Below are 20,420 nucleotides of genomic sequence, written 5' to 3'. Positions count from 1 at the left end.
TTTAATGTTTCATGAATTGCATTTAAGGAATCTCAAATAGAGATTCCTTAAATGCAATTCCTCGCAAATTTGCGAATTCTATAATTGCGATTTTTGCATTTGGGATGATGAATCCCAAATGCAAAAATTGCGCTCGCAAAGGGCCAGATTCTCAGAATCTGGCCATTTGCGAGCCGATTTCACTTTGATGAATCTAGCTGTTAGCTTTTCATATGTAGGTGGCTACATTACAGATTCGGTAATTTACCCAATCGGTATTTAAGAATTCGGTAAATTACCGATTCTTAAAAATACCGAATCGGTAAATTACTAAAAATTACCGAATTTGGGAGCACTCAAATGAGTGCTTTTCCCGTTTTAGGATTTGTTATTTACCACCAACTATAAGTTGGTGGTAAATAACAAAAAAATGCTTTTTCAAAGGTGCCATGTGGCAGACATACATGCCCTTAGGGCATGTATGTGTGCCACATGTGCACCCATACACAATTGAGGGGTTCAACAGGGTGTCAAAGTGACACCCTGCCACCCTTCAATGTTTTCCCCCTTTTACCGAATCAGTATTTACCGATTCGGTAATCGCCATTCATTCCCATGGGCCTTCGGTAATTACCGAATCTTACCGATTCGGTAATTTTTAACGGTAAATTACCTACATCCCATTTACCTATTCTTAAATACCGAATGGGTAAAATTCGGTATTTAAGAGGGAAGAGCCCTGGTTGGAGGTTTTGCCACCTTCCAGAGCGTGCAGTATGTGTGCAATTTTGAATGTTGAAGTTTCTGCAAGAACCCTCATTAGGAGACATATTTTGGCTTGAATACATCAAAAAGGGACCCTGTACGTGTTCCTGCCAATATGATTCCCTTCCCGTTTTTCTGAAAAAGAACTTGAATGAAAGGACCTAAGCCATCCTAGTGGCCCTGAACTAGGTCCTCCAATCAGGCTACCATTAAGGGAGCACCTCTTGTCTCAGCAGCAGGGCAAAGTCCTCCATCGAGATGTGTGCAACTTACACCTCCATAGCTGGAATGAATGAATAAGAAAGTTTATATAGCGCACAGCTACTCCAAAAGGAGTGTCCCGGCGCTGCAGAATCACGTGACTGTTGGCCTAAAGATCGATTACCTTCCAAAAAAAACATGGTTTCAACAGTTTCTTGAAACTCGTCAGGTCCTGAGATAGTCTGAGGTGCACTAGGAATTTGTTTCATGCCTGTGCCCCTGAGTGCCAAACGCACCTTAGGGACATGTGCATTCGCCCCCGAGTTTGATCTGAGTGCCTTCTCGCAGTGTATCAGCCAACCCGTCTTTTAAGGTAATGAGGCCCCTTACCATTTAGGGCTTTGAAGAACATTACTAATGCCTTACTGTATCCTCTCCCTGACGGGAAGCCAGTGGAGGGCTTTGCGATGAGGTGCCATATGGGACCTCGGTTTAAGACAAAGAATGGCCCTGGCTGCGGTGTTTTGCGCCAACCGGAGACGTTGTAGGAGACACTCCGACAGTCATAGAAAGAGGATGTTCCCGTAGTCCAGTCTCGATGTAATCAGTGCCTGGACCACGGTCCTCCTACAATCCAGTGGAAGGAGTGGAAGAAACTTCCTCACCATCCTAAGTAATCCAATACAGGTCCCAACCAAGGCCTGAACTTGGGCATGCATAGAAAGAGCGGCATCAATCCACATTCCCAAGTTTCGAACTATAGGCTGGGCCACACTGGGAGGAGAAAATTCCTCTGGCCACCATTGACTCCAATCCTGCACTGTGGGCTGGCCAAAGAGGACTATTTACGACTTATCAGAATTACACTTCAGCTGGTTTTCCTCCAGCCACCCAAAAACATAGGTGAGGCAAGATCTAATCATGTCCCCATCAAACTTGTTACCTCTGTTGCAGGAAAAAACAACTGCGTGTTGTCGGCATATGAAATTATCTTTACTCCGTACGACTCCACCAGTGTTGCCAAAGTGGACAAATATCAATTAAAAAGCTTTGGATTAAGGCAGGAACCCTGAGGGACTCCTACTTGTAAGCATGGCGGGTGTATGAGAACGGGGGAGTCCAAATCACCTGCTCTCTATCTTCCAGATAGAAGGCTAACCAGGCCAGAGCCCGTCCACCGAAACCCATTCTTTCCAATCTGTCTAGAAGCCTACTGTGTGGCACTGTGTCGAACGCTGCCGACAGGTCCAACAGTATGAGGATTGCTCTACCCCCCTGGTCAAGCTTCTCCTTTATATGTTCCGTAACCTCCAGCAGTGCCGTTTCCATACTATATTCAGCCCTGAAGCCTGACTGAGTAGGATGCAAAAGATTGTGTTTTTTTGGGCGAACTCCATGATTGTTTTGTTTACGTGCTTCTCCAGCACTTGCGAAAAGGCTGGAATGAGGGAGATAGCCTGTAGTTGGTGGGTATAAGTGGGTCGGCACCCGTTTTTTTTTATAGAAAGGGCAGGATTTTTGCATGTTTCCGAAGAGGCAGTACCACACCCGCAGCCAGTGAGGAATCTAAAACCTCATTAATGTGCTGATTAATGGTGGGATCCAGCTTTGCGGGACAAGCGTCCACTGGTGAGCCTGATTTCAGGTTCAATGGCCGGAAAGTGAAATAACTGAGGGGCTTGTGGGGGAATCCCTGATAGAGCGGACCCTATTACATCCTCCACTAACCCAGGGCCAACTGTGTTATCCTTAGATGACGCCGAGAAGGACTGCTGGATCGTCTCTATTTTAGTGTGGAAGGATTGGGCCAGTAAATGCTTCCAGTCCTCTGACAGTGGGGCTGTTCTGCTATTCACCTTTGGGGTCATAAAAGACTTCACAATCCCAAAGATCTATTTACTCTTATTAGTAGCAGACATGATTTTATACTGCCAATAGTCCACCTTTGGCTCTCTCGCCATTCTATAGTGTACTTTTTGAGCAGCCCTGTAGGTATCCTTATCTTCCTGGAGATACAGGCTACGCCACTTCCTCTCAAGCTTTTTACATTTACATCTACTGATTCTCAGTGGTTCATTAAACCTGGGGGCTGAGTGTCAGAAGCCTTTCATTGTGTGTACTGTAATAGGTGCAACAGACTGAACAGCAGGAATTGACTGCTTTCCATTTCCCACCTGAAGGTGGTGGATGTCATCCTCGCCCTCAGACGCCCCTCCACGAAATGCATATATGCTGGGAGCTGGGGCAAGTTTGTAATTGGTGTGGTGCCTGGGACTCTGACTCCTGTCAGGCAAAGCTGTTTTAATTGTTTTCTCTTTGGCTCAGCAAGGCCTTGCAGTGGGCACTGTTAAAGGTTATTTGTCTGTCTTTTTGTCCTTTCTACACCCTTGTTTAAACTGCCTGGTGTGATGAGCTTTATTGAAGCTTTGACGCACGTTAACTCCCAAACGGTTTGTAATACCACAATTGGACCATAATTTGGTTTTAACATTATTCCCATATATACCCTGCAAGCCTATGCACAGTTCTCCCTGTGTCTCCTGACCTTGAAGAGTGTCTTCATCATTGTGATCACATCAGCGTGGAAAGGTTATACTTTTTTGAAGTTAAAGAACAAAATAATTCCCAGAATATGATGTTCCTTTGGCTTTTCCTAATTTTGATTCAGGAGGTCATCTATATGCTGAAATAGAAGAGACAGATGAGGTTTAACAAATTAGCCTCGTATACAAGTATAAGACGTACCTCTGTTGTCTGCAGTGAAGGTTCCTGTGGTGTGCACTAGTCGTATCCAGGCCTGGGCATAGTTCACGGAGTTTCGCTATGCGGAACTCAGCGAAGTGACAAAAAAACTCAGCGGAGTATCGCAAGTGGCGGAGTGCAGTGCAAACTGTCATTCGCACTGATCTTCCTGCTGCTCGAGTAGAAATGGTACCCGAGTGACAGCTCGCGCTTGTGAGCTTATCGTTCTCGAGCGAGGAAAAGCTACGCTTTACTACACAGAGTGGAGTTTTCTGCACTCAGCATGCTTTGTGGAGCGCGAAGTGCAAAAAACTATGCAAACTCCGAGAACGGAGTGGAGTTCACCCCCCAGGTCTATTCGTATCACAAGTCTCCCGTCATTACAGCCCTGCTAAGATTCCAAGCTCCATGCATGTATGATGTGCTGTTCCAGTCTATGTTTTTTTCTTTGAATCCTGGGACTTTTAGTCTTGTCTATTCTATTATGAAAAAATTCAATTTTCATAGTTCAAATAAAGTTTAAAAGTTTAAAGTATTTTATTGTGATGATTATTTAAAATCTTACAACATATCACATATAAAAGAAACTTTTGAAATATATGTTACAAGATAAAATCGCATAAAATTATCATTGCAGGACCTTTACAGACAATTAAGTTTTACAGTAGTTACGTCTTCGAGTTTCCTTTTAACCAGCAGCAGGAACTTTACGAAGGATGCGTTTAGAGCAATATCGTTTGAGTCCATACACTTAATCACTGCCTGCCTGCAAGTCCGTATGCTGCGTGTTTTTAGAGGAAACTTGAGCATTGATTTTCTCTCTTGCAGGAGTGCAGGGCAGATACACAGAAGATGTTGAATGTCTTCTTCGCCCATGTTACATAGTCTACATTTCGTTTGAGATTCTTGAAATTCCCATGGCGGAATGTGACATAGGCCTGGCAGGGATCCAAATCTCGCTTTAATGAGCACCTGCTTATTTTTTTCCGTCCACAGGGTTTTCAGATATTGTTGTATCTCCTTCTTTTTATAGCCATTTAGCACCGTCCAGGCATGTTTTCTGTTGGTAAGGGTAGCCTTGTCCTTTAGAATGGATAGGTAGTCTGCAGCTTTATTAATGATTTTCTTAAATGAAGACTTGGTTATGTTCATTTCCCATATCTTCATAACCCCAAATTCATTAATCGCATCTCTAAGGTAAAGAGCTGCACTAGAGTTAGTGTCCTTCTTTATTTCTCTCCATAGGAGCAATGATATCTCATTTTGATGGTCACTTTTTATTTGGTTCCAAACTTTAATAAAGTGGCCTTGCCTTGCAACGTGTTGATTTGTTAGGCCAAACTCCATCCTTACTTGTGCTGGGGAAGCGTTCACTGGGAGATGGAAAAGCGCTCGGTGTACTCTGGTTATAATTTTATTCAAAGTATCACTATCTTTACCCATTAGTGCTTCACTCCCATATGTAATAGTGGGTAAGAGTTTTGCACCAACAATGCTCAGGAGAAGACCATAGGTCAGGCTAGGGAGAGACTTTTGCACAGTTCTAAATGCAGCGATTAATGTGTTTGCTTTCCTTTTAGCGTCAGCTTTTTGAAGATGGTAATTGCCCTTTGCATCGAATAATACCCCTAGGTATTTGTAGACCTCAACTTGTTCAAGCTTTTTTGTTTTATCTTTGCGTTTTTAGCAACTACCATAATCTTAGTTTTGGTCTCGTTTATAACCATTCCATTCTCTTTTGAGTAGGTATAGGTCCTTTTCATTAAACGCTGAAGGCCCACTTTTGTGTGACTCATAAGTATGACATCGTCCGCATACATCAAACTTGTGAGCCATCTATCCGCTATTTTCGGCGGTTGGGCGTTTTCTTTGTCCAATAATCCTGGTAGGTCAGCAAGAAACAAATTAAAAAGAAGGGGGGCTAAAACACAACCCTGCTTCAATCCTTCATTTGCTGGGATCTCAGTAGATAGGGTATTCCCGTCACCCATCCTCACGCTCACCCATGTCTCTGAGTATAGAAGGCAAACTAGCTTGAGCAGTGGAACCGGAATTTTCATTTTTTCTAGTTTTTCCCAGAGAATTTTCGGTTTACGCAGTCAAATGCCGATTTAAAATCTATAAAGCAAAGATATAAAGGTTGTTTTAATCTAAGCGATTATATTCATAAGTAAGGCGAGAATCATTATATTAGTAGTAGTTCCTAGTCCTTGAATAAAGCCTGTTTGGTTTAAAGGCATTCTTTTTTCTTCCGTCGCACAGTCAGTTAGTTTAGTTAGTATTAATCTGGCAAATAGCTTGGCATCTGAGTCTTGCAATGTTATCAACCTGTAATTTTCCGGCAGTGCCCAATTTCCTTTTTTAAAGATTGGGGTTATTAGGGATCCACGCCATGACTTAGGTCCCCTTCCAGTCAGCACACCTTCTAAGTACACCTTCTGTAGGATTGTTGCCCATAGATCTGGATTTTCTTTCAAAAGCGCAAATGGAATTCCATTTGGTCCTGGAGCGCCGTTCTTCTGTCGTTTTATAAGTTTAATTAGCTCTTCTTTTTCTATAGTTCAAATAAGAAAACCTGGACTGGAGCAGCGCATGACGCATGGACCTGAGAAACATGGCAGCTACATACTGACCTACCTGCTACTGCTTGGACCATAAAGGGGCATAAATCAGTGTTTGTGCCCAGTCTGGAGAGTTTTCCCCGTGAGTTAATGCTCACTGCTGACATCTGCTGTTATCTGCAGGACGACCATGGTTGAAATCTTGGCGAGGCCAGCCGAGCCTTAAAAGTTCTGATGTTGTAAATTAACTCCCGTTAAATTTAGTAAAGGAAACACCTATTAATTACAGCGTTTAGAAACGGCTGAACTGCAATGTGAACAAGTTTTGGTTTTATTGCAGTTTAATATACGCAGGTTCGGCTGTCATTCATCCATTATGTGCTATGTGTCAGAGTTGCTGATTGCAGCTCCCGTGTACACACAGAGCATTTTGAGGCCAGCTCTTTGAAGCAGTTCCCAGGCTTTGCATAATTATTAATGCTTCTGATGATGGCAGTAAAGCTTTTTACTTAAAGTCATACGTGACTTATGTGCTGTAGCTAGCAGGAAGTTATGTGCCCGCCTTTCGTCATTCTTGTAGATAGCATTCAAACGGTTTATGGCACTGAAATAAACTTCCGTGGGCGATTTGTAGCAAGCTGCTCGTCTGTGCTTGGCAGTGCCAGGCGGCTTGCTTCAAGGGTGATCTGGAACATGAGCTCCAGTTCGGGAAAAAATCTGTCAATTTAGTAGACGTTATGCACAAGGTTGAAACTAGACTTTTTGGAATCCTCAGAGGATTCCAGGAGTAGTTCTAGGGGGGGTTGTCACAGTTTCAGATGAGTGGTTCTGGAAATGTTGGTGAGTTATAAGTTACTCACATTCAGAATTCATATAAAACATGTCCATATTCATGCGGAAATACTTTTCAAAAGTGCTGTTGCTCCCTGCAATATTTGTCTGGGTTTTCTTCCTTCGTAGGAACATATTTTATTCTGGAGAAGAACCCCGTCTTCTTGTACCTTGAATAGAAAGTTTATCCTGTCCTTTTGCAGGAATAAATCTACAGTGGCATTCAAGGTGGGATGCACCTGGCAAGAGTTTATGAATACCCACAACTGTGCCAGTTTGTGGGCGTTCATCTGCCCTGCCCTGAAACGACCACATACTGCTGTAATTTTACCTGAAAGAAGTTAATTTGCGAGTGTAAATTCATGTTTGGTAAACACAGAATGTGAGGTTATTTGCCTAAATGGAGGTATTTGCTTATCTGAGTTCAACTTGGATGTGCAAATGCCCACGAGAATCGTACCCATGGTTGTTATTTTAACTCTATGTATTTGTTAAATGACATAGAGCACATACCTCTAGACATAATGGCTCTTTTCTCACTTGTAGGTTGCTTCTGGACGGTGCCCCTCTGATAGCAATTCACAAGGCGAGATATTACAAGAAAAAGGACGCATTGTATCTGGGACCCGGCCCTTTCGTGACTGCTCTGGAGTATGCCACCGACACCAAAGCCACAGTGGTTGGAAAACCATCCAGCACCTTCTTTTTGGAAGCCCTGCGGAGCACGGGCTGCTCCCCAGAGGAGGCGGTCATGATTGGAGATGTAAGTGTGAAGGGTCTGCAGTCCCTGGTGCTAGTCAGGAATGGTTCATCTTCACTAAAGGAATCAAGGTGGCATCCGTGGGGCATTCGCCTAAAAGTGAAGTTCTGATATGAAGGTGATCGTTTCTGGAAACTAGTCTGCGTAGGGTCTGGCAAGGCGCCTTGCTCTCACCACTCCTGCTCCACGTCAGCATGTGTCCTCTCGCACAGGTCATGGGAATCAGACATTACCAGTTTCAGATACATGCTGATGATTCTCCTGAAAACGTTATTGTTCCGCCAAGCCTATGAATAGTCACATTATCTGTCTATTAACCTTCACTGCTGACTTTCTGCTTCTTCCCTGCTCACAGCGCCATGAAACCGTTCGGTGTAAGCGCGCTTTAAAAGTATTTTTAACATAACATAACATAACATTCCTAAACCGTTCTTCAGTTTGACATAGGCACGATTAGCCAAGGAAGCCTCACTAAATGCATTTGAACACATCCTTTCGGCCTTCTTACCAGTGGCGGCTGTTGAAAAGTAGTGGGGCGGCAGCACATTTAAAAAAATAAAAAATTCACTTACCTGGAGGGCCGTCACCTCTCCTCCGCCCTACACAGGAAGCAGGAAGCACACAGGCTCCCAGACTCCCCAAAGCCAATCACAAAACTGCTGTCACCAGCATGATTGCAGCGTCGTGATTGGTCTGAGCGGCCTGGTTCGGTGCTCAGACGGAGTGGGAGCCTGTGCATTTTCTTCACCCTGCTGTGCAATACAGCCGGATGGAGAACATGCTAAATGCATGTGATGTTTTGGTCGTACTTAAGTGCACATTATAGCACTCGTCCTCCCTCTCCCTGTGATGCAGCTCAGCCCCGCCCTGTCCTAACCTGGGTTCGGCTCCATAGAGAAAAATAAAATGAGAATAACATAATGTTATTAATGTTGCATTATTCTCATTTTATTTTCCCTTTTACACTCAGTGGGGCGACGCTCTTCCGCCTTAGCGGAGGAGCCGCCCCTGCTTCTTACTGGAAATGAGAGAGTGCCTAATACTGACCCATCCCTTTCATTTGGTCGGTGGTACTAGGGCAAGCCTCAATCTAGACACCGAAATCAAAACAATCTAGGAATCATCTTTGAGACTGAATTGGCTAAATTCAATGGTCCAAACCACCTCCCGCCATCAATCTATTCTTATAAGAATCCGCTCTCAACATTCCCAACCTCTCATTGAATTTACAGTAGACTTAATTCTCTCAAGGCTGTGTTACTGTAAGATTGTTTTTGTTGGTGTCCCAAAATCTCAGATCCATAACTACCAAGGGCCAGATTTACTAACATTTCACGTAACGCTGCACAGAAAGGCAACTTGCTGCATTCTGAGACATCTGAAAGGAGCCATATTAACTAAAATACAGCATATGTCCGCTGCCTCCTTATGCGTGTGCACTGTGTGCTGCCTGGCGCCAACACAGGCACCCCTTCACAATGGTGCAAATGTGCTTGTGTTACAGGCAGGATAGTTTTTGTGCTGGACAGGTTGCACCGGCGCATGCTCTCGCTTACAAGACACTATTGTTTACAATAAAGGGTTTGGAGCCCACCCATTGCTTACCATTTGTTGGCCTCAGTGTCAATCTTCTTTGCTGGCTTCTAATTGGCCAGCTCACGGCAAGCGTCACTTCCATTCGTTTCTGTGGGGCATGGATCAATCACAGATTCATTCAATTTAATTAGTGCTCATTCCCTGCTCGCACAGTGATGGAGATACAATTTCTTCTTCTCCCCTTCTACTCCTTCCGTCTGGTGCTCCCTCCCTCCTCACCTCTCACTTTTTTAAACATGTTTCCCAGTAGTGTTATGTTATGTTATGTTATTAGAAATTTATAAAGCGCGCGTACGCCCAGGGGCTTCTTGGCGCTGGTAAGATAAAAAACATAACAAGAGGTGAGTCTGCCGGAAGAGTTATTTCGGGTAAGCTTTTATGAAGAGGTGAGTTTTAAAAGCCTTTCTAAAGGCGAGGAGGTCTTTACTCTGTCTGAGGGCTAGTGGTAAAGAGTTCCATAGGGTTGCTGCCAGGAAGTGGAAGCTGCTGCCGCCTTGTCGTTTTTTCTTGAAACGAGGAACTTCTAAAAGGTCTTTGTGGGCAGATCTTAGGTTCCGTGAGGGGACATATCTACCGATCAGCTGTCTGATAAATAGGGGTCCCTTGCCTTGCAGAGCCTTAAAGATAATGCACCCGGCTTTGAATTCGGCTCTTTGAGCCACGGGTAGCCAGTGCAAACTCTCCAGGCCTGGTTTGATAGGTTCCCGTTTGGGTACTTTGCAGATCAGCCTAGCGGCCTGATTCTGCAGGTACTGTAGTCTTTTGAGTTGTCCTGCGGGTAGGCCTAGGTATAGGCTATTAGAAAAGTCAATGTGGGAGAGGACTAGGGCCATGACTACCTGGATTAAGGCGGAGGGAGTGAGGAAATGGGCGATTTTCCGGATTTTCCTTAGTTGGAAAAATCCAGAGGAGACCACGGTACCAATTTGGGATTTTAGCGAGAGGTCCCCGTTGATGGTTATCCCCAGGCTTTTTACAGTGGAAGATTTCTTAGGGGGAAGACCCATGTCCGACGGCCAGAAGTTAGGGCTCCAACTGATTTCGCTCTTGCCGGGCAGAATCAACTCAGTTTTCCCCGGGTTTAACTTGAGGTGATTTGAGGACATCCAGCTCTGGATTAGGGTCATGGTGGCTTGGAAGTCCTCCACCGCGTTAGGGGAATTGAGAACAAAGATAAGCTGTAAGTCATCTGCATAGTTATATACAGTGACTTTATGCTTACTCAGGGCAAAGAGGAGGGGCCGCATGTACAGATTGAACAACAGGGGGGATAGTGAGGAGCCCTGGGGCACCCCACAGAAAGACTTGACCTTGGCGGCAGAAAAAGAGCCTAAGCGAACCGATTGGGTGCGTTCGGAGATGAACGATTTTAACCAGGCTAGGGCAGAGTCTCTAAGACCCGCCTGTTCGACACGGTTGACCAGAATGGAATAGTCAACCGTGTCGAATGCCGCGGACAAGTCGAGAAGTACTAAGGCTTGATGAAGGTTGTTATCAGCGTTGGACCTCAAGGTGTTCTGGACTGCCAATATTACTGCCTCAGTGGAGTGACCAGGTCGAAAGCCTGCTTGGTTGGGTTGGAGATATTCTGTTTCCTCCACGAAGTTAGAGAGGCAATTGGTGACGTGCGCCTCCAGCATTTTCGATAGAAAAGGTAGCAAAGATATGGGCCGATAGTTCGTAAGGTCGAGCGGGTCGATGCCAGGCTTCTTGGTGAGGGGAATGAGTAAGGCCTGTTTGAAGCTGCTAGGTACTGTCCCTGACGTGAGAGAGTCGTTGAGTAGGGATATCATGCTGTTGGGCATAGCTCGACCAATTTCTTTCATGATATGGGGGGGGCAGACATCCATAGGGGATCCTGATTTGACTCTAGACAATAATGTCAAGAAAGTTTTCAAATCAATAAGGGGGTAGGAATGTAAAGTTGAGGGATTGAAATAGATGTCATCCACTGGGGCGGATGATGGGAGTGTGGAGATGTTCTGCTTAATCGTTAAGATCTTATCACGGAAAAAGTCGTGTGCGTTGGTGTGCAAGATGTCTTTTAAAAAAGCTCTATGACGCAGTCAATTCTGGCCACATAATACCATTTTTTTTCTTGTTTTTGTTTATTGGTGCTCTTTATTCTTGGCTGAGAAGATGTGTGTTAGATGGACGGAGATATTCAGGATTATCCGTACCCCTGATGTAGTTGAAGCCTAGTGCATGCTTTTTGTACCACTCTTATACTATTAAGCTGTTGGACTTGGCCCTTTTTGCAGGGTCATCCCTGAACTTTTTGCCTTCCTCCTGTATTTTGTTTGACCTGTTTTGTTGGTTTTATGACTCTGGGCACTTTACCACTGCTGATCAGTTCTAAAGTGCATATGCTCTCCCTATTGTAAATTGATGTATGGATTAGTGACTCAATGGTTGGCTGATTTGGTTTACTTGTCAGACCCTAGTACAGTGCACAAGGGGTGCCAAGGACTGGTAAATCCAAATGCTGCTGGTGGGTTTGCAGCACTGGTTGTGTCCCCACAGAAGCAGCCTGTAAAAGTGTGTCTAAGTGTTGCCATTGCAGAGCCAGTGTGTATTCTGGTACTGCCATGCTGACTGGGCAAGTGCACCCACTTGCCAGTCCCTAAACCTTCCCTTTTCTTCATATCAGACACCCCTATGGTAAGTCCAAGGGGCATTGTAAGTATAAGGTAGGACATGCCCTGGTGTGTGTGGCATGTCCTATTAGTGAATTACAGCCATTTTCGTTTTTCTCTATTGCATGGCTACCTTTTCTCTATAGGCCAGAATGGGCAGTTAGATTATTACATTTTATAATCCTAACTGACTCAGGGAACTAGGTAGAAATTTGAGTTTAGTATGCCTGAACTCAGAATGAAAAAATACATCTTTTAATGAAGTTGGTTTTAACATTCTGTGTTTGAAAATACCACTTTTAGAAAGTATGTATTTTCTTGTCTAACTATCCAAGCCTGCCTCTGCTAGGTTGTATATTCCTTGTCTGGAGTTTGAGTGACAGGGTTGGGGGATTCCAGGAGACAGGGTGAGTCAGCCCAGTGGTGAATAGAGAGCTCTGCATCTAGATGGGAGGGAGGAGTTGCACCTGGGATCTGAATAGGGCTGTGCCTTCCCTCCACAAAGCTGGCTCCGCCCGCTGTGGTGCTTCGGATGTCTCTGCCCTGCACTGTGAAAGGAGAGAAGCAGTCATGTCAACAGAGTGCTCCAGGGCTGTGCCTTTCCTCCACAATGCTGGCTCCACCTCCTGTGGGCGGCTGATGGTTCTGCCCTGCACTGTGAAAGGAAGGAAGGAGTCATGTCAACAGAGTGCTCCAGAACTGGTTTGGACTAGGCAAAGGCCCCTCTGCCCTCAGAGGACAAAGGATTCTGGAATATAAATATTGGGACCCTGATCCCAAGAAATTAGATCACTTTTGGACAAACAAGTAGAAACCTTTGCTGAGGAGAGGAACTTGAAGAAACTGAGGAGAGACTACCCCTAAGCTGAAGTGCTGCTTGGGGGCTTGGCCTGCAGTGGTTGCCTGACTGCCAAAGAAAGGAGAGAGGAACTTTGTGTGTACTTTCATCAACTTGTGTAAGGATCTCCAAGGGCTTGGAACAGAGCTTGCCTCCTGCTGAAGTCTCAGGGACAACAGACTTCACCCACCAGCTCCTCAAGAGTTCTCCTGAAGTGCCTGCAGTTGTGTTGGACTTTTTGGGGACTTGGGTGTCGCAAGAAGCTGGACGCGCGACTCAAGATCAAGAAGCGTGTTGCAGAACTGCAGCTGCTGCTTCACAACACGAAGCGCCTCGCATCGCAGGAGGAGAGGATCGACGTTGCAGCAGACGCCGCCGCATCACTGGGAAGCGTGTCGCAGGAGTAGAGGATCGACGTCGCACCAGACGGCACCACATCTCCGAGAAGTGTGTTGCTGGGCCTGTCGCGGCTCACCGCCGGAGAAGAGGATCGACGTCGCAGCAGACGCCGCCGCATCACCGGGAAGAGTGTCACAAGGCCTGTTGCGGCTTGCATCGTGGAAGCAACTCGCATCGCCAGGAGAGAGGATCGACGTCGCCGCAGACGCCGCCGCATCACTGGGAAGCGTGTCGCAGGACCTGTCGCGGCTCGCATCGTGTCAAGCATCTCGCATTGTCGGGTAGTGGATCGACATCGCAGCAGACGCCGCCGCATCACCGGGAAGCGTGTCGCATCATGGAGAAAATGCCATCTTTGTTTCTTTGCACCAGATCTTCAAAGCATCACTGTCCTTGCATGTAAGGGACTACCACATCACCTTTCCTGCAACACTTTTGTTGCCCTGCGTGTCGCATCTTTAGGTACATTGACTCAAAGTGTCGCATCTTAAGATCCAAAGAGAACTAAGCTAATTCTACCATTTTCAGTACAGTATTGTGGATTTCTTTTGTTTGTGGTCTTGTGGTAAATCTATATAAAGAATACCTATTTTTTTATATAAAACCTGTGTGGTGTCCATCTGTAGTGTTGTCACTTGATAACTGTATGTGTTCACAAATGCTTTACACACCGCCTCTGAGATAAGCCTGTCTGCTCGTGCCAAGCTACTAAGGGGGTGAGCAGGGGTTATTTTAGGAGTGTACCCCCTTACCTTGACTAGAGGTAAGGGTCCCTATTTGTCACAAGTACCTACCTGTGCCAACTAGAGACCCCCAAATCTAACAGAAGCTATTAGTGGGCTTACTCGAAGTACTACTTCATTCGTGTAGCCCAGCTTTCCTGTGCTTCCCCAGGTTGTTGCAGCATGGATCTGTGCCAGATTGATCCCATTAGCCCATCGCTGAGTTGGATAATGATTCATTAATTAAAGTTTTTGAAAGATAGACTGTTGGACTTGAAATTCTCCGATTGAGGTCGGTGGGGTAATGCACTTTCTGATACAGGATTTTTTTTTAAATGAAATTTGCTTCATATTGTGGATTATATCTCATTCTTTTTCACAGGGTTTAATTTACATTGATTAGAGTTGTACCACGTGGTTTGAGCGGTTATTAGGGTAAATTTGATTTTAATTTGCCTTTTTTGGTACGATCGAAGATTGACACTAACTCTGTTCATCTATGAAGGATCTTTGCGCTTCGTTTGTATTCTGATGCTGCACAGAAGTTAACTAAACATCCTGACACAGAGAATGGCTTTACCAACTTTTGATGTTTTGGGAAAGGTCTTGGTTTTAGGGCAGAGGGTATTAATCTCATTATCATATGTGTGAGGATTCAAATTGTCTACATGAGGGTTTAATTTATATTCAAATACTGGGATCCCAGTAATTGCCACAAAGTTTAGTATAAAACCTTAGCTGACTTGGGGTGGGGAACACAAGAAACTTCTACTAACAGCTGGAAATGGCTTAAGCTTTTACCATGTCAGGTCCAATAGCAAAATGGGCTTTGTTCGTGTTTTCTTATAGAAGAGTGCTTTAAGAGCAGAATCTCTCTAGGGTGTGGGAAAGAGTAAATCGCAGTTTAATATTTTTGGGAGGATGCGGGACAGTGTAACTTTTATTGCAGAAAACATTTCGACATGGAATACATGTAGCATTAATTCATATATGCCAATATTTTACACAGGGAAGTGGGAGATTTTGAAACAAAAATCGGGAGAATGTATTTTACCCATTGACTTCAATTGAAGCGAAGGCAATTTCAGGTGTGAGACTGCCAAAATAAAGCCAATTTTGGCTTATAAAACTGGAAGTCTCCCACATGCATCAGGTCTATTGGTATTTATGGTAATTACTGGTATCTAGTTGTCAGTTTTGATTGGTGGCTGGTGTTTATCATAAAACTCACAGAATAAATATCTCGTATCTACAGTCCCAGATTTTGTGTGGAGTCAAGGTAAGGTTGTGGTTAGTGATTTAATTTCTTGAAAACTTGTTTGTAATAGTGACTCCGCTCACAGTGACGACCTCTGAACCCCTTAGTTTTGGATGTTAATACTGTATGGTGGATGCATTCTCGAATGGGGATTCATCTGAATCTTTTGGTCAACCTCTATTAAAGGATCCACTGTGCATATGTGATAAATGTGATATGATATACCATCAATATCTTTGTCACTCTATACATTCTAGGGAACTCCAAGTCACTCTATGCTACTTCATTTCATTCTAAGCCAGTCCAGTGTACGCCACTCAATGCCACTCTACTCTTCACCACTGTAGTCTATGCACTCAACTCTATGCCACCCTACACCACTCCACGCTACACCACTCTTCTCCTCTCTGCTCTATACACTACACTCTATGATATTCCATGCCACTCTACCCCACTCCATGCCATTATAAGCCACTCCACTCTCCCTCTCCACTTTACGCACTCCATTCTGTCACTCCACTGTACGTAACTCCACTCTATGCCACTCTGCTCCATGTCACTTTACTCCTCACCACTCCACGTCACTCCAATCTACATGACTCTACTCTGAGCCACTCCACTCCACTCTCTGACACTCTACTATGTCACTCTACGCCACTCTACTATCTTCTATTCACTCTATGGCACTCTACCCCACTGTATTTCGACACCACTCTACTCTAAGATACTCTAGCCTACTGCACTCTACTCTTTACCACTCTACTCATGGCTACTCCATCTACTTCACTCCACTCTTCACCACTCCACTCTAGGCCACTTTACTCTATGTCACTCCACTCCACTCTACTCAATGCCACTCCACGCCAATCCACTCTAAGATATTCTATGCCACACCACTCTACTCCACACCAATGTTCTCCATTCCACTCTTCTCTGCGCCATGCCACTAACCTTTAGCCATGCTGAGCATCAGCTACACTGCTGTACAACATGGCTAAAAGACAATGGCAAAGATAATAGATCATGCTTAGGCGAGACCGATTGGCTTTGCCAGTGCTTATTCGGTGAGCGATGAGCAAGGCATCACACATAGTAAAATGAAGTAACAAGGATAAATAAAGATATTACTCCTCGTTACGACTGAAAGGCAGAACATATTTTACGTATTCCCAGGTTTACAAATGTGGAAATGCAGTGAAATCCATGGGTGGATGCTTGGGAACAATCGATCCGTGCCGCAAGGTAACTTAAGGCAGTGAAATGCGCTGCCTTGCGCTTCTTTGGATTTACTAACTCACACAGAGTCATGCAAGGTGTCTTTGGGTGGCTTAGTAAATCTCACTAAAGAACTTGCATTGCCTGCAGGGACTTGCGTCACTCAAGGCCAGCGGAAGCCCTTAGTAATCCTGGCCCATAGGATATTAAATCAGGTGGCCGAAGTATGCTACAATGTCAGAAAGCAATAGGATATTTCTTCAGCCCTAAAGTGCCTTCATTGTCTTTTCCACAGCTGTTTTCCACAAACATGTCATAGGGACTGGGCTCTAACTTTCATTGAGATCTCCCTTTCTCATCTGATATTCTCAGGTAGAATAAAATTATCACTCTGTTGTTCTGTTGTGGACCTCACTGTTGACCTATGTGATTCAGTTCTACAATTCTTCATGAAAATCATTTTTTTTCCTAACTGGGTTATTTCCATCATCACTTCAGCAGTGGCCGCAAGACAACACACCAACGTGATAAAAAACTAATTAAATAAATGAGCAATGTTATTTTATATATTACATTATGGAGAGCACATTTGTAAAGCATCGTCTTCATTAGTATGGCTCCGTAGTGCTTTCTCATTCTTGGTGACATTAGCATAAGGTTAATGAAATTATATCTACATCTACATTGTACATGAAGGTTGTTAGTTGTGACCCTAACCTGGCTGCAAGCTTTCTTGAGTCATGGACTTTAATTGTCTAATTTTATTTTCACCCCCTCCCCCAAAATCAGCTTATGTGTGATGTTCCCAGAGCTGTATTTTGTCACCATAATCAGCTGAAACTGTTCCTTCCTCCTTTAGACATATCTTTTTGAGTCATTCAGATAGACATGCTTCCTGTATGCGGACGACACACAGATTGTCTTAAAACTCAATAAAGACCTTGACAATCCTATTCATTGTCTACAAAATTGCTAATATCTATTGACATCTGGGCAATGCACCGCTATCTGAAGATAAGCAGTAGAAAAGACTAAAACCTGGCTGCTTTTAACACAAACTAATCTGTGACCGCATCCATTTTGGTCACACACTTTCTGTGACCGCCTAATGAACTATATATAAAGAAGTCTTGAAATATCCCATATTTGCCTTTTTTGGTCTCATCTTTTAAAACTATTTAATTGTTTTAATCTTCCTATTGCAGCCTCTTCTGATTATGTGGCCACACACTTACTTGAATCATGCCAAAATTGAAACTTGTACCAACATGTTATGGGAACTACCCATAACATGGGCAATACTCTTATATTCTCTTCTCCAAACCTGACATGTCTGTCTCACCTCTGATCTCCCTTGTGCCAAACATTTGGCAATAGCCGTCTCTCTGCTCTCACCTAATCCCTTCATGAGTAAGCCATCCTCTTCCTTCAGTTTTCAGAGGTTGACCTCTCCTCCAGTGAGGGGGAAGTTGCTGACCGTCAACAGACAACTGACCTGCTACCTCGAGGAGAACAGCATCCTGGACCCATCCCAGTCCGGGTTTCACAGCAACCACAGCACCGAAAATGCCCTCGTTGCCGCCACCGATGACATCAGGACCCTGCTGGACAACAGGGAAACCGCAGCCCTCATCCTCCTGGAATTGTCAGCTGCCTTCAACACCATCTGCCATCGCACCCTACGCACACTCTTCCACGAGACTGGGATCCAAGACAAGGCTCTGGACTGAACCACCTCCTTCCTCTCCGGCAGAAAACAGAGCATCCGCCTCCCCCTTTTTGCTCCGAAGCCACCAAGATCATCTGCGGCGTACCCCAGGGCTCATCCCTCAGCCCAACATTGTTCAACATCTACATGGCACCACTCGCCCACGTCGCCCGACTGCATGACCTCAACATCATCTCCTACGCCGACGACACCTAGCTGATCCTCTCCCTCACCAAGGACCCCCTCACCGCCAAAACCAACCTCCACGAAGGAATGAAAGCAGTCGCTGAGTGGATTAGGAACAGCCTACTGAAGCTAAACTCGGACAAGACGAAAGTCCTCATCCTCGGCTCCACCCCCTCGGCCTGGGACGACTCCTGGTGGTTGACCGCACTGGGAACAGCTCTCTGTTCTCACCTTATTGCTGCCTGCCCTCCCTGTTGTTTCCTGCTCCCCTAGCCCCGGTCCGGCACGGCTGAGTGCCGATTGTCCCGGAGGGCTGACGGGGTAGCGAGCACTATATTGTGAGGGGCAGTTGTGTCTTGAAGGCTGCGCACCAGTCATCGCGCTCTCAGCCCTTCAAAACCAGCGTCCCTTGCGAACGCGCAGCGGATACCAGAAACCCAGTGGCAGTGGGTTCGAGGCAGCTACGGTCGCGTGTGGGCTCGGCCAGCGAAATTTTAAATCTGATTATTACTTTTAACATTGTATTCTCTCTGTTCTCACCTTATTGCCTGCCCTCCCTGTTGTTTCCTGCTCCCCCAGCCCCGGTCCGGCACGGCTGAGTGCCGATTGTCCCGGAGGGCTAACGGGGTAACGAGCGCCATATTGGGAGGGGCAGTGGTGTCTTGAAGGCTGCGCACCAGTCATCGCGCTCTCAGCCCTTCAAAACCAGCGTCCCTTGCGAACGCGCAGCGGATACCGGAAACCCAGTGGCAGTGGGTTCGAGGCTGCTGCGGTCGCGTGTGGGCTCGGCCAGCGAAATTTTAAATCTGATTATTACTTTTAACATTGTATTCTCTCTGTTCTCACCTTATTGCTGCCTGCCCTCCCTGTTGTTTCCTGCTCCCCTAGCCCCGGTCCGGTACGGATGAGTGCCGATTGTCCCGGAGGGCTGACGGTGTAGCGAGCGCCATATTGGGAGGGGCAGTGGTGTCTTGAAGGCTGCGCACCAGTCATCGCGCTCTCAGCCCTTCAAAACCAACGCCCCATGCGAACACGCAGCAGACGCGCGCAGCGGGTGCGCCGAAGGCGCGCCAAAGGCAAGCCCGTCTGCGCCCGTCCGCGGCCGGCCGGGGCTAGGGGCACTCCACTCTGCCCAATTTTTAACCTTTTCATCAGCCCAGCTTCGATCCATGCAGGGACCGTGGATTTTGGCAGATTCCACCATTGCCAAAATTTCCAAACTCGGCCTTACTCAGACTCCTCTTATTTCCCATAGTCTGGCCCCAGTCCCTCCTCCCTCTAGCCCCCCAGAGCCGCCCCCTTCGCTCCCTGCGAGCCCTGTAATTTCCGTCCTCCTCTTAAACACCAGATCTGCGGTCAAGCATTATCACAAACTCTTTGTTCTGCTAGACACGCATCAACCTGATTTACTATTTCTCACAGAGACTTGGTTCTGTCCAGACTCACTTCCAACTCTCTTGGCTACCCTTCCTTCCCCCTATTACGCCATCCGCGCCGACCGACCAGTCGGCAAGGCTGGCGGTGGCGTTGCTCTCATTGCCCGTGCGGACCTTCAATTCCAGATATTATCAGCCCTTCCCATTGCAATGGTTGACTATTTAGTCGTCCGCTCTGCCTCCTCTTTGCCACCTCTCACCTATTTGCTTATGTATCGTCCCCCACAACCTACTTCGCACTTCCTTCCCGCCATCCAGGACCTGCTGGCTACTCTAGCAGTGAACAATTCCTCAATCCTGGTGCTTGGCGATTTTAACTACTGGCCCTCCGACCCGGCTGAGGATCTTTCATCTAAAGAATTTTCTGATTCTCTCTGCTCTTTCAATTTTGTGTCCCATGTTCACACCCCCACTCACACTCACGGCCACATTTTAGACCAGGTTTGGTCGCTCAATTGTCCTGTTTCCTCCCCTGTGGTTTCCCCATGTGTTTGGTCTGACCATTCTTTAATCTCCTTTTCTTTGCACCTAAGCCTTGTTAAGAAACCTCCCCTTCCTAGGAACACTTGGGCCCGTAATTGGAATCA

The 20,420-nt window shown here is 45.7% G+C and overlaps 1 protein-coding gene across 2 annotated transcripts in view; it reads left to right on the top strand.

The window, feature by feature from the left end:
* The window catches only part of HDHD2 (haloacid dehalogenase like hydrolase domain containing 2), a 139,659-nt gene that overhangs the window by 97,556 nt on the left and 21,683 nt on the right, over positions 1–20,420 (top strand). For both annotated transcript variants that reach the window (XM_086962907.1, XM_086962906.1), the window contains exon 5: positions 7,626–7,842. In XM_086962907.1, the coding sequence (XP_086819033.1) occupies positions 7,626–7,842 (217 nt within the window). The remainder of the gene's footprint in view (positions 1–7,625; positions 7,843–20,420) is intronic.

This window comes from Lissotriton vulgaris, chromosome 3_1 (genome assembly GCF_964263255.1).
Source record: "Lissotriton vulgaris chromosome 3_1, aLisVul1.2, whole genome shotgun sequence".
Lineage (NCBI taxonomy): Eukaryota > Metazoa > Chordata > Amphibia > Caudata > Salamandridae > Lissotriton > Lissotriton vulgaris.
Note: the sequence above shows the minus strand (reverse complement) of the source record. Positions and strands in the feature narration are given on the sequence as shown.